This window comes from Globicephala melas, chromosome 17 (assembly GCF_963455315.2).
Source record: "Globicephala melas chromosome 17, mGloMel1.2, whole genome shotgun sequence".
NCBI lineage: Eukaryota > Metazoa > Chordata > Mammalia > Artiodactyla > Delphinidae > Globicephala > Globicephala melas.
The window spans coordinates 3682233-3696140 of NC_083330.1; the positions used below are offsets into that span (position 1 = coordinate 3682233).

General features: G+C 40.3%; 1 protein-coding gene and 1 pseudogene across 1 annotated transcript in view; both read left to right on the forward strand.

Moving 5' to 3' along the window:
• Positions 1–8057, forward strand: part of LOC115855018 (oxygen-regulated protein 1) — a 67941-nt gene extending 59884 nt beyond the window's left edge. Inside the window, exons 4-5 of the mRNA XM_030859750.2 lie at positions 147–321; positions 2431–8057. Coding sequence (XP_030715610.1) covers positions 147–321; positions 2431–8057 — 5802 coding nt within the window. The remainder of the gene's footprint in view (positions 1–146; positions 322–2430) is intronic.
• Positions 8058–11729: 3672 nt separating this feature from the next.
• LOC132593804 (uncharacterized) overlaps positions 11730–13908 on the forward strand; it is a 102973-nt pseudogene continuing 100794 nt past the window's right edge.

Below are 13908 nucleotides of genomic sequence, written 5' to 3' on the forward strand. Positions count from 1 at the left end.
ATTTGGTGCCCAGCGAGTGGTGGGTGATTATCACTTTCAAACCCAGGAGGCTGTTGAGTTAATCAGTTATAAACTCACCGTATGGAAAGAACAAAACTTCATGCTGCTCATGTCAGGACCATAACTCTTTGATTTTTCCCCCCTAGGTTCCCAGTCTCCAGGCTGTGATCCTGAGCTCTGGAGCTGTGGTGGCAGCAGGAAGGGAGCCATTTAAACCAGGAAATTATGACATCCAAAAGTACTTGTTTCCTGCTAGAGTACCGGGGATAATCTCTCACCGTGTGTACCCCAAGGGAAATGCTAGGTCAGAAAGCAGAAAAAGTAAGTCACTTAAATATGTAGCCCTTATTTTTAGCCCTGAGTTGTTTTTGTTTTTTTTTTTAACCTCAACAACAACAAAAATTCATCTTAAATGACCGATTTCCTTCATCACAGAAAAGGAGAGGATCAAAACCTTCTAAACTGAAATTTGTTATATTTGTAGCTGGAGAGAGTTGTAGAGATCATCTGATAATTTTTTAAAAAAGATTTTTTTGAAGTCAGTCAGTCAATGATATATCTGTTTAAATTGATGAGGTTTATTTTTTGTTTGTTTTCTGTTTTTGTTTTTGCATCTAATACCTAGATAAAAGATCGAAGTACCACCATTGATTTAGAGAGGAATCCTAAATTCCGTGGAATATGTGTAAGTGACGCTCTGGTGGTTGCAGAGTTTTCTCTAAATAATACCATGCAGATCATAGCTGAGCTCAGGTTAGTTGATCGACATATTTAAAAATAATCTCTGGAAACTCCCTGGCTGTCCAGTGGCTAGGACTCCATGCTTCCACTGCAGAAGAGGGAACGGGTTCGAACCCTGTCCAGGGAACTAAGATCCTGCATGCCGCACTGCTTGACCAAAAAAAAAAAAAAAAAAGAGAAACCTCTAACTACACATACATGCTCTACTTTCTGAAGTTATTCCAGTAAAAGTCACAGGCCCTTAAATCCACTTTTTATTTATTAAAAAAAAAGGTTCATATAGCCAGTTCATGCTGGTTAACAGTACTCTGGGTTGATAGTTCCTTAGGAAATGCCGTCTAATGAGACGTTATCCTTTGGATAGGGGAGGAGGAGTGCCTCTTGACACCCAAGAGTGTGGGATAGGCTGTAAATTCCCTTTTTCAGGCAGAGCTAATCTCATTATTTACAGTGCTCAGTATTTTAGCTCCAGGCGAATGTGTTGATTGCCATTTACACTTCCTTTTTAATTTATATTTTATGTAAACATGGAATGGTACATTTTAAGTGGTGTTAATTCCTTTACTTATTGCTGAACTAGGCAGACTCAACTATTCTTTAGTTATTTCATGGATATGCTAATAGCCAGTCGTTCATGTGTCTGTTCCGTAGGCGTCAGCTGCCCAGGATCTTATGTGCAGGTAGTGTTAGTTCACCCTGGTCATTTCATCAGAATGATTTTATTGTCTTCTGTCTGATGTGGGTTTCTGAGCATGATTTTTAATGGCTTCAGGGAATCTGAGGGCTTTGTTAAGTTTTACTTTAAAAAATGATGAGTGAGACAGTTTCATTTATAATTTTGGTGAAAGTGTACTAAAAGTTAAGAGGAAGTATCTCTAGGCTTATCCTTTGAAACTAAAGGTATTTAATTGATGGTAAGCATGTGCACATCTATACAAACTACTAATTTGACTGAGTTTAGAAAGCATGAGTTCCAAGGTTATCTCTAGAGGTACACATTAAAAAAAATACCTAGATATCTGGGTCTTTGACTAGCTCTGTTCTCTTTTGTGACTGATATTAAATAAATGCACTGATTATACAAAATGAATGCTAAATTCATAATTATTACTAGATTAGCCTAGCCTTTAAAATAAATTCTAAAAATGTTTTTACTTTCATAATGGTATAGATATCTCTCGTCGATATACACAGGTAGGAAAATGAATACCACCGTAAATTATTACTTGCTTATATGAATAGGTAAGCAGCACTTGGTTAGACCCCAATTTCAGTACTGGTGAACAGAATAAAACAACAAAACCAAATCCCACAAAAATCTCTTTATTTTTGCTAGAATCCTTAGCAATTTCTACTTTATACTTTCCTTTTTAAAATTGTCTTATTAAACTCATTAAGATTAAAATTCTGTGAATTTCCTCATTGAAGTAGAGTTATAAGTTCTCTTTTAAAGAGTAGTTTGTAGAAATGTACCAGACACTACAGTAAACTAAATTGACGAATGAATATATAGAGGTGAGAAACTTATTAACAATATCTTACTATGAAATTTAGAAAATATGGTGTTCTTCTTACTAATTATTTTTTGTTTTCTTTCTTTGCTGCCTCTTCTATTGGACATTTATAACTTCTCTGTCTTCCACATTATATTTTGATGTGGGGCATCTTTTACTTTTAAAATCTTGAAAGTGAGCACACATGTACCTTCAAGCCCAAGGTCTCAAATTCATTCTGTTTCTTCTGACAAAATGCAGAGTAATGATTGCTACTCAGACCATTCTTTTGCTTCTGAAAATTACTTGGCCTTAGAAAAAAATGATTCTCAGAGTTTATTGATATATCCTTCTGAAGATGATGTTGAGAAATCAATTATTTTTAATCAAGATGGTACTATGACAGTTGAGATGAAAGTTCGATTCAAGATAAAAGAGGAGGAAACCATAAAATGGACAACCACTGTCTGTAGAGCTGATCTTTCTAATAATGATGAAAAGAGTGAGGTAAGCAGTTTCCCAGGAAGAACAGATGATGGATCACCTGGTTTAAAGATTACAGCATGTTCATTGTCTGCAGATGTCTCACCTCTGGAGAAAGGCAGTATTCAAGAGGGCAGTTTGGCAGAGGAGATCAACAGTCCAGTGAGAGATCAGGATACTGAAACTTGCAATTCTGCTAGTTGGGAGAATGCTGCTATGGACACAACTGCCACCCAGGGAACTCAGGATCAAGCGAAACATCATTTTTATAGGCCCCCTACACCTGGACCAAGGAGAGTCAGGCAAAAGAAATCTGTGATAGGGAGTGTGACCTTAGTATCTGAAACTGAAGTGCAAGAGAAAATGATTGGGCAGTTTTCCTATAGTGAAGAAAGGAAAGATGGGGAAAACAAATCTGAGTATCACATGTTCACACATTCTTGCAGTAAAATGTCATCAGTATCCAACAGACCAGTACTTCTTCAAGTTGATAACAATGAGCAGGTGGAGTCATCTTTAGAAAGAAAAAAGGAAAGCAGACTGCTCAAATCAAACGCACTAAGTGCTGGTGTTGTAGAAATTACAAGTCAGAAGATGTTAGAGATGTCCCATAATAACGGCTTGCCACAGACTACATCAGAAAACTCAGTTGTGGAGGAAGGTATAGTTGATAGTGTAACAGCGGACAACAAAACTAGTGTCAAGAAGTTAAGAACTTATGGTAACACCAGCGATAGAACCAGTCCTTTTTTAGCAGATGCAACTCATTCTTCAGGTAACAACTCTGGAACTGACAAAACTATTTCAGAGACCCCAGCTTCAGTAGGATCCTCTACTGTCACCACAAGAATTGACAGACTAATTAGTGAGTTTTCTCAGTGTGGTTTAACAAAACTTCCAGAAAACGAAAAGCAGATTTCATCATCTGTTGCCAGCAAAAAGAAGATGAAATCTCAGCAGCATGTGGTAAATTCCAAGCATCAGGGTGGGGAGGTTGCAAGGAAAGGAATCCCCAGGAAGAGTAAAAGAATAAACACAAGAGGCAGAATTGCACAGGAAACCATACTGCAAGACTCACGTAGTCCCCTTAAAGGAGAGATACTTTGTGAGAAAGACCTCCATGCAAGTGATACGGTAATTGAATCAAATTATTTTTCTTCCAAAAGTAATAATGCTGTGAATTCCAGGAATCTCCCTAGAAATAAATTAAATACTATTCATAATCCTAAGGTTCAGGGACTGTTAGCCAAAAGAAAATCCAGACCACTAAACAAAGTAAACTTAGGAGGACCTACAAAAGGAGAAATTGGTCAAGGAGAAAAAGTGTTTTCCCATAATGAATTTAGATATTGCAAAAATACTTTTGAAAATCAAAATTTATTTCATATGTTTAACTTTCTTGAGCAGAAACCCAATGCTTTTTGTGGTCCACAGGCTCAAGCAGAAATAGCATCTTGGTATTTGAGAGGAGCGTCAAAGAAGAGTTTAGTTTCAAAAGTTAATAATTCACACATAACTTTAAGAAGCCAGAAAAAACAAAAAGGGGATAGGTTGAAATCAGATACTATTGTAAGTAAACAGCATGTCACAACCAGGGCAAATTCCTTAGCTTCTTTGCAAAAAGCTGTTTTTCCTGAGGCTGTTACCCATCATTCAGTTCAAAATTATGTACAGAGATGGTTGCAGAACATAAGTTCAGATTCAGCTTTGCAACCTAGACAGTCAGCTCCAATATGCACAAAGGAAAGGAGTGTGGTAGGTTATAACAACAGTTGTTTTCCAAGAAATAATTCCCACAAAAGTTCTGGAAAAGGAAATAATTTTGTCCTGGAAGGTAATAAACATATAACTGAAAATGCCAGTTTGACAGGAGATAATCTAGGGAAAGAGGTCGGTACATCTTTTGACAAAGATAACAGTGAAGAACTTAGCAAAGATCTCTATGGGAGCCAGGTTGAATCTCTGAAGGATGCTTACTTGCTTTCCATCCATGAATATCGTACTTTGTCACAGTCAGCTATTGATGATGCTAATACTAAAAGTCAGGTATCTGCTGAAAAGTCAGGACAAGAGGTAAGCCTTGTTTACAAAGACATAAACCTAGCTACAAAAGGGCAGAGTGTAGAGGCTGCCATTCAAGTAGATCTTATGGAAGAGGACACTCCAAAACACCTGTTACCAGTCTGGTTGCTTTGCCAACTGCAAGCTTTAGTTCCTAGTAGTCACAAGACTCAGAATGGAGTTGTTCAAATGCCAGGTTCACTTGCAGATATTCCCTTTCCTTCTCCGATACATAATTCATCCACTAATGTTCTTCTGGCTTGGCTCCTGGTGCTAAACCTAAAGGGAGGTATGAATAGCTTCTGTCGAGGTGATGCTCACAAGACTACCAGCAGAACTTCAGAAATACTTGCGTTGTTGGAGGTTCTGAAACACATTGCTGTCAAAGAGGAAGCAGATGACTTGAAGGCTGCTGTTGCCAGTTTAGTGGAATCAACCACAAATCACTTTGGACTCACTGAGAAAGAGCAGGACATGGTTCCAATAGATCTTTCTGCAAATTGTTCTACACCCAACATTCAGATAGCTCCTAAATGCATTGAAAATGAGAAAACACAGAAAATCTCCTCTTTAGATGGAGGCTGTTCTGCCAGTGAGGACAGTGTCTCTGAAGTCTGTGTTTCAGAGGGGACTTGCTCTCCATGTGAGATGTGCACTGTGAGTAAGACTTATCCTCCAAAAGAGACTTGGAACCTCAGTGATAATTCTTTCCCCAGGGATGGCTGTACCATGGATCAGACCTCCATGAATAAGGCTTGTTTCCTAGGAGAGGTCTCTTCACTTACTGACACTGTGTCTTCTCATAAGCCTTGTGCTTATGAGGAAAACCGTATCCGTGAGATGGCTTGCTCAGTTGATGAGGCCTACATTCCCATCAAAGTCTGTAATACCAGTGACTTTTTAAATTCCAAAGAAAACACATATACTGATAATTTGGAATTGACCGAAGAGTTAGAAAGAGTTGGTGAAGTTCAGAAAGACCTAAATATTTTGGCAGACCCTGGGTGTAAACATGGCTTTAGTATATTGGTGTCACACCAAAATGTCAGTAATTTAAGCCACAGTGGCTTTTTCCAAGATGCAACTGAACCAGAACTTCATAGGAAACATAGTTCTCTAGATGAATTTGAAAATTGTTCATTAAAGAAATTTCAGGATGAAAATGCATATACATCTTTTGATAAGGAAGACTCAAAGACTTCTGAAGAACCAGGCTCAATAACCAACAGCGTGACATCAAGTGAAAGAAACATTTCAGAATTGGAATCTTCTGAAGAATTAGAAAACCAGAACACTGATATCTTTAATACAAAGGTAAATTCAGGAGAGCAAGCTACTGAAGAATTGATCCAAAAAGAGTTAGAGGCTAGTAAAAATTTGGAATTGATCCAAGTCTCTAGCAGGAACATTACAGAAGGAGGAGGAAGGAATGGTGTCATTTGTGAGACAATCAGCAGGAGCCTGGCAACACCACCATCTTTAGTATTTTGCTATGATTCTAAGCAAAATGCTGAAAAGCAGCTCATTGAAGGAGAAACTGAAATGAGAGTAAAAAAGATGGTAGAAAGCATGGAAACTGGAAGTTTTGCAGAGTCTCTCCTTAATTTTAAAAATGACTTCAAAAGGTCAGGGACTTCTGATCGGTCAGATTATAGACAAGACAGTGGGAATGAACAGTCATATAAAACATCCAGTGATGGCCCCAGTGACGGTGGTGAGGAGGTGGCCCAAGAGAAAGACTATAATAAAGGATTTGTTAAAAGGACAATAGAAAAACTTTATGGTAAAGCAGAGATGATGAAACCATCTTTTTTCTCTGGGTCTACACATACATCTCAGGTTTGTCCTTATGATTCTGTGGAATTTCAGGGTGCTGGGAAAGTAGGTCTTTATGATTCTGAAGGTCAGTCATTGGGCTCTTCTGGACAGGTATCTAGTAATTCAACTGTGTTGCAGAAATTTCAGGAGGAAAGGCGAGATAAATGTGATTTTAATAATGTGAGGGCCAGTTACCATGGGGAAGACATTGTGGAACGTGGTACTGAACAAAATGGTCGTAACAGAATTCCCAGAGACATGGAAGAGGGGGTACTGATTGACAAGGGCAAGTGGCTTCTGAAAGAAAATCATTTGCTAAGAGTATCATCTCTTGAAAATTCTGGCATGTGTGGCAGTGCAGACACCACATCAGTGGATACTCTGCTTGATAATAACAGCAGTGAGGTACCGTATTCACATTTTGGAAATTTGGCCCCAGGCCCAAACATGGCTGAACTCTCCTCTTCAGAATTGGAGGAACTGACTCAACCTCCTGAACTGAGATGCAATTATTTTAACATGCCTCATTGTAGCGACTCTGAGCCTTTTCGCGAGGATTTGCTGGATGTTCAAAATAAAACTTGTTCTCAGGAGAGAATACCAAACCACCATGCAGAAGAGAAGTGTAATCATAGGTCAGAGAGAGTATGCACATCTGTCACTCATGTCTTCACATCTGCTGGTAACAAAGTCCATCCTGTCTCTGATGATACTATTAAAAACCAACCATTGCCTGGTAATAATGTAATTCACGGTGCACTTCAGGAAGGTGACTCTTTGGATAGACTCTATAATATTTGTGGTCAACATTGCCCAATACTAACTGTTATTAACCAGCCTGTAAATGAGGAACACCGAGGATTTGCATATTGCAAAGATTCTGATATTGAAAATTCTTTGAGTCTCCAATTATGGATGAAAATACACCCACGTTTACTACAGTCAGACAAAAACATGTTCAGAGATAAGAACAATAAAGCAAGTAGTAGAAAAGCGTTTATTGATAATGCCATTGGCGGTACATTTGATTGGCTTTATTTTAATAGCACATTTGACTTGATGGATAAAAGGAGAAAATTAAAAAGAATTAACTTCTTGGGCTTAGAGGAAGAAGATAATTTAAATAAGTTTCAATCATATTTAAAGAATTTCTTGCACACATTGTTGCTAGTTGGGGGTCCTGTGAATTCGAATATACAAGACCCCGGAAATCAGACAAATGAAATCTTTGAAGTAGTTGATGAGAATAACAACGTCCTAAATAACCGATTCCAGAACTCAAGAACAAATCTCAACCAAGCAGTAAGAGAAAATAACTATCATTGCTCCTGTGAAATGCTTGGCCAAGCCTGCCTGTTCTGCCAAGTTGAGGCATCCTTAGATATCAGCAACAGAAGCACATTAGAAATATTTTGTGTTTTTGAAGATGAAAATCTTTTCATTTGGGAAGAGGAAAACTAATTAAATTAAATCACGGTCTTAAAAGCCGTGATGAACAAGAAGGTCTCTCATTTCAATATCAGCACGGCCTTTCTTCCTGAGAAAGATGAAGCACATGGGATGGATGTGGATTAGATAACCTCTAAGAATTTGCCACTTCTTCAAAATGAGTTTACCCCAGAAATCTTGCCACTGGATTATCCATCTTGACTTTCATCATTTCTGTGTTCTTCATTTTTTCAGCAATTACAGACTCAGTTTCTATTCTGTTATTTTTGAAGTTCCTGTGTGTTTTTTTCTTGAGCATGTATAATTTCTTGTTTCTGTTATTTTTCTCCTAAGACACCATAAATGCCCCGAGGACAGGAATTATACCCCCCCTTTTTGTTATGTTGTCAACTTAGTGCAAAATGTGTATTGAAGATATTGGTGAATTAATGGAATAGACGTAGCCTCAAATTACTTCATTTATTAATTTTAACTGCTGATTTGATAAAAGTCTGTAAGATCTCAACAACAATCTCATAAGTTTTTTGTGTGTGTGCCGAATGTGTTGACTCTAGTTTCCTCAGAACATCTGTCTAATGTACTTGCAAGCATTTCCATGGGAGAGGACTCACTGTTTTTCCTCATGACTGGAAAAAGATGCTGTACTACTAAGCTGGCTCTCCAGTACTTTGCCTAGAAATTAATGATCTCTTAAACATTAGTAAAATGTCAAGAAATTCAGATAGGTCAGAAAAAAGTGGAAAAGTGTAAGGCACGCTCTGTGAAGAAAAATGAAAGGAACTGGAATGATTTAACTTGGAAAAGAAAAGAGAAAGGTGACTTCACCCAGAGTTCTCAAAATTGAAAAAGAACTGCTGTGGAGAGGAACTTGACAGATTTCTTTCTGTGTCCACCTGCATTAATAAAATATTTAACTAGATATAAATAAAAACATGTTGCTTAGAAGGATAAATAAATTTGATTAGACTAAGAACCATAAATTGTCTCTTGAATACTTGTTATTTTTGCCTGGGGCTTAACCAGGGTATCTTTTAAGGTTCCTTGTTCTTCATGACTATTTGATGGTATAGAAACAAGTCTTATAAAACGTGGGAATTTATGTCTCTTTTCTGGAACTGACTCAGAATAGAAAAATTAATGTTTTTGGAGCCACACACAGAGGTGCTAAAATAACAAATTTGGCATTGGGGAACTAAAAGTAATTACCTATATAAGGAATACCTTTGGTTTCAGTTCAGCATGAGTCATAAATCCATAAAAAAATTATGAGTTGCTTTTATTTAACCAGAGGAAGTCTACCTCTACATAGAGTATGACTTTTCTACATTGTGATACACTCTTCTAATTGAAATATGGAAGTTGTTATGTAAGCTTCTGTAATGAGCAATGAGAAATTTTGGTGAAATAAAAGGGCTAAAACTGTGGAGATATACATGCACTTAGCTTTACTGCACTTTGCAGATACTGCGTTTTTTACAGATTGAAGGTTGGTGGCAACCTTGTGTCGAACAAGTGTGTTGGACACATTTTCCCGACATTTCCACATGTTCCCTTTGTGTCTCTGTGTCATATTTAGGTAATTCTTGCAATGTTTTAAACGTTTTCATTATTAATATGTGTTGATTTATGATTAGCGATCTTTGATATTACTATTGCAATTTTTTTTGCTTTGTATTTTAAAATTATGGCATGTATATTATTTTTTAAAGATGTAATGCTATTACATCCTTAATAGGCTATGGTGTAAACATAAGTTTTATGTGTGCAGGGAAACAAACGAATTTGTATGGCTTGCTTTATTGTGACATTCACTTTATTACAGTGGTCTAGAATTGAACCTGCAGTATCTCCCAGGCATTCCTGTGATAGAAAGGGGAGGAGAATTAACACTGAAGTTGTGCTGACTGTACGCCAGGGGCTATGGTAATCTTACGGGTTTATTATCTGTAGCCCTTCCTCATACAGGCTGTGAGTTTAGCTTTGTTGCTCCCTTTTTATAGATGAGAGAACCCAGAAGCAGGGAGGTAAAGTACTTTTGTCAGTGGTGCACAGTACATATGTCAGGATTTGAACCCAGTCCCTTTGTGCTTGAAAGTCAATGCTACTTTTACTACATTTTTATTCTTCTCACGTGAGGAAGAAGGAGTAAGATGTTTTAAAAGTTATTAGCACTCTCCCCAGAGCAGAGAGACAAGGAAATTATTTTTCTTTTTAATTTGGAAGGAGTGATATTTAGATGTACCAAGGAGATTGGGGAAATCACTCACAACAACGAGTTGTTTTTAGGAAAATGTAGCATATGGTTTTTAGTAATACTACATCAAATGATGTCCTAGGAGACCCAGACGATATTGGGAAGAAGAAATAGGGAGTGACAGAAATGAATGGGTAATGCACGACTGTGTAATGTACTTGTCTAAAATGAACATGTTCGGAGGCATTGAATTCTGTCTGAGCTTTGGAACCAGGTCTTACTCATGTTGATATCCCAGATCTCGCATATTACTTGGGACGTGGTAAGCACCTCGTAAATGTGTGTTGAATGGATAAGAAGTGCTTTTGAGCGCTCTTTCTTTATTAACTTCGAATCCATACATGTAGAAAGATGTGTAAAGATGCTGAGGGATAGAACTAAGTTTCTTATATTTTTTGAAGCAATATTCCAATCATCTTTAAAAGAACGTGAAAATGATTTTTTTTAAACATTCAAAGGATTTTTTTTCACAAGGCTTACATTAAAAAAAAACCTTGAAAGGCTGTGAAATTTAGAAGACCAAATGAGACATTAGAGGGAATTTAAGAATATTGCCCAGATCTGCCCGCCTTCGAGATAAGTGCTTGGCGGCAGAGGAAGGGGCGTTAGCCTGCTGGTTCAGGGGAATGTCCCCAGGGCGGGCTGATGCAGTTCCCGCTTGCGCCCACCAGATGGCAGCTGTGCCCCGTGCGGCCGGGAGCTAAGACCACCTCGGGGGGAGGCTTCCCGGGCTCGCGGGAGCACCTGCAGCGCCTCAGGCCCGGGGCGGGCAGGCGGGCGGGCGGACGGGAGTGGGGGGAGACAGTCCGGGGGCTGTTTGCTGCTGCTTCAAAGAGCTGAGGACCCAGTTGTGCAGGCAGCCCCAGGTCTTAAAGCCCGGAGGTATAGAAGTGTTCGGAATGAAAGGAAAGGCACTGTTAGTAAGGAGTCTAAGTTCGCAAATGGAGGGGCTATGACGGGGAACGCCGGCTGTCGAGACTCCTCGGAGCCGGCGCCAAGGAAAGCCTGGGGAGAGTGGGAGCAAAGAGCAGACGGACCCCTACGTCGAGCGGAAGCTCAGTTAGCGAGCTGTTGGCCCGGCGGGTAGGGGTCGCTCTCACATGAAGCTGTCAGACGTCTTACCTCTTCACCTTTCAGTGACACGCAACCCGTGTCCCGTTTTCAACGTTTAGACTGGGGTGTTGACGCCGGGGTCCATGCGGGCGGCGCTCGATTTGTCGGTTTCCTCATCCGTAAAATGGGGCCCCGTGCGGAGCTGCCTCGTGAGACGGCGGAGAGGCTCTGGCGAGAGTGGCTGAGGCTCGAGGCCCAGAGCTTGGCCCGGAGCACCGGGTACGTTTTGCGGCCCCCGGAGGCGGTGCGCCCCATCCGGCCCCCCTGAAGGCAGCTTCCATCAGGGGCTCTCCGTGCGGGGCCCAGCGCTTTTCAAAATGCCTCCTCGGTGCCGGGACCTGGACCAGCGCCGCAAGAGCAGAGGCTGGCTTCTCCTGGGTGTCAGCTCTGCTGTTAAAAACCAGGCGTGGGGAGGGCTTGTTTCCTGGGGCGGTTTCCCTGGGCTCGGGAGCTCGATCCAGGCTTGGACCCCCTTGCTCCCCGGGGGGACCTCCACGGCTGTGACGTCCCTCACACTTGGGGGTCGCCACACGAGGGCTGGGGGGTGGGTTCTGACTAGACCGCATCTCTGCCCCTCCCACCTGTCTTGAAGTGGCCTTTTCTTATTTATACCCTTCGTTGTCGAACACCTGTCCCCCTAGCCTCCAGGTCTTTCTCAGAGATAATCGCTGTGTGTAGCTTTAGTTTTGGTGTGTGTGCGAGCAGGGGAGCGCAGGATCTTCCCGCTCTGCCGTCGTGATCTGGAGCCCCAGTTCCACATCATTTGTATGATATCGGGAACTCTTTTACAGTCACATGTAAACACAGGACGATTAGACAGTGGAAATTCTCAGTCAAAAAGGTAAAGTAATTACGTGAAGAATGACTTGGGCCAACGGGAAGCCCTAGTTTTGTTGTTTGTGCCTTTCCTTACTTTGGCCCTATTCACCCATTCGTATGCACCAGTGTGCACGCTGAGCTCTCTTGCGTTTCACAGAACGTACGCTCCCCCTCTCCCCCTTCCAGAGGTTATGGTATAGGATGGCCTTATGGGGGTTCAGGGTGGTGCTCTCTTCCTTCTGGAGGTTCACAGGGAAGGTGGCTTGATTGGCAGCCCACCAGGCGTAATTATAATGTAGACCTTGACAGGGGTCAACAGATGGGCTTAAGCTGACTGATATGAAGAATGTGGAGTGTCTTGATGGAACTGACGTAAACCTTGAGTGATCTTGAGTGGGGTGGGAATGGGGTCCATCCACAGTGACTGCCTAATTGCAGACGCTGCAGGCACCGCGTGCAGCCGCGCCCGCTGGTTTCTGCCGGGCGAAAGGAACTAGCGCCAGAGGTGGGCCTGCACTGGCAGGTGGTCCGGCTCAGAAGTTTTACTTCTTTGGATGACAAATCCTTCCCCTTGCATTTTAATTTTTTAATTAAAATTATACATGTATACATAGTTTTTAAAAATCAGGCAGAAGTACAAGGCTCAAAATAAAAAAAATGTAGACCACTTTCTGACCCTTTACATATAATTTCCACTCCACAGAGGCATTTATCTTTAAAACTTTTAGCTCTTTCTTCTGTTTATGTATGTCTAAGATACTGGTATTTTTTCAATTTTAGATTTTGTCTGTCTGTTGATCTCCTCCACCTCCCACCTTCTACTTCCTGTCTCTGTTCCTCCCAATAATGTTACAATTAAAAAAACAAACACTATTCTGAATTTTTATTTTAATTACCATGCGAATATTATCCCTGAAATGAGCCTCTTAGTATATTCGGACTATATTTCCTTTCTTGAACTATTCTTTGTTTTCCCTGAACTTTAAACCTGACCACTGCTCATTCATTACCAAACCCTTTTCCACGGTGGAAAATCCCTGTCATCATAGAAGTGCGTATCAGTTCTTCCATTGGACCATTTTTTTTTCCCTTGGGGACATTAGTTGTCTTGGAGACATTCTTCATAAAGCCCCCTCCCACCTCACCGGACCCCTTCTCATCCAAAGCGGACTGTTTGATCTCCAGGCCTGCTGAACAGCCATCAGCTTGAAGCTTTCCTTCCGCAGTATCCTGGGAATCTCGTTTCCTTCTCAGTATTGGATGTCCTGTTTCCGAAACCCGTATCTTACTATTAGTTTAGGCCTCAGTTTTGATGGAACGAATTTTCTGATGGTTTATAAGGAAGAATGCATGGAGGAACTTTTCGTGTCTTAAATGTTTGGAACTGCCTTTATTCTATTCTCATGCTTAATTGATAAAAATGATATAACATTACATGTTGGAAATAACATTTTTTCATTTGTCTTCTATCTCCTAATCCCAGTGTGAAAAGTGCTAAGCCATTCTCATTACTGCTTCTATGTGTGTAACTTCCCCACCCTCCCTTTCCCAAAAGCTTTTAGGACCCTCCCTGTATTCTGGTATTCTGAAATTTAACATAGAGGCACATTGATTTAGGCATTTTTTTCATTTTTTATGCTAAGCATTCAGTACCCATATTCTTCAGTTCTGGAATTT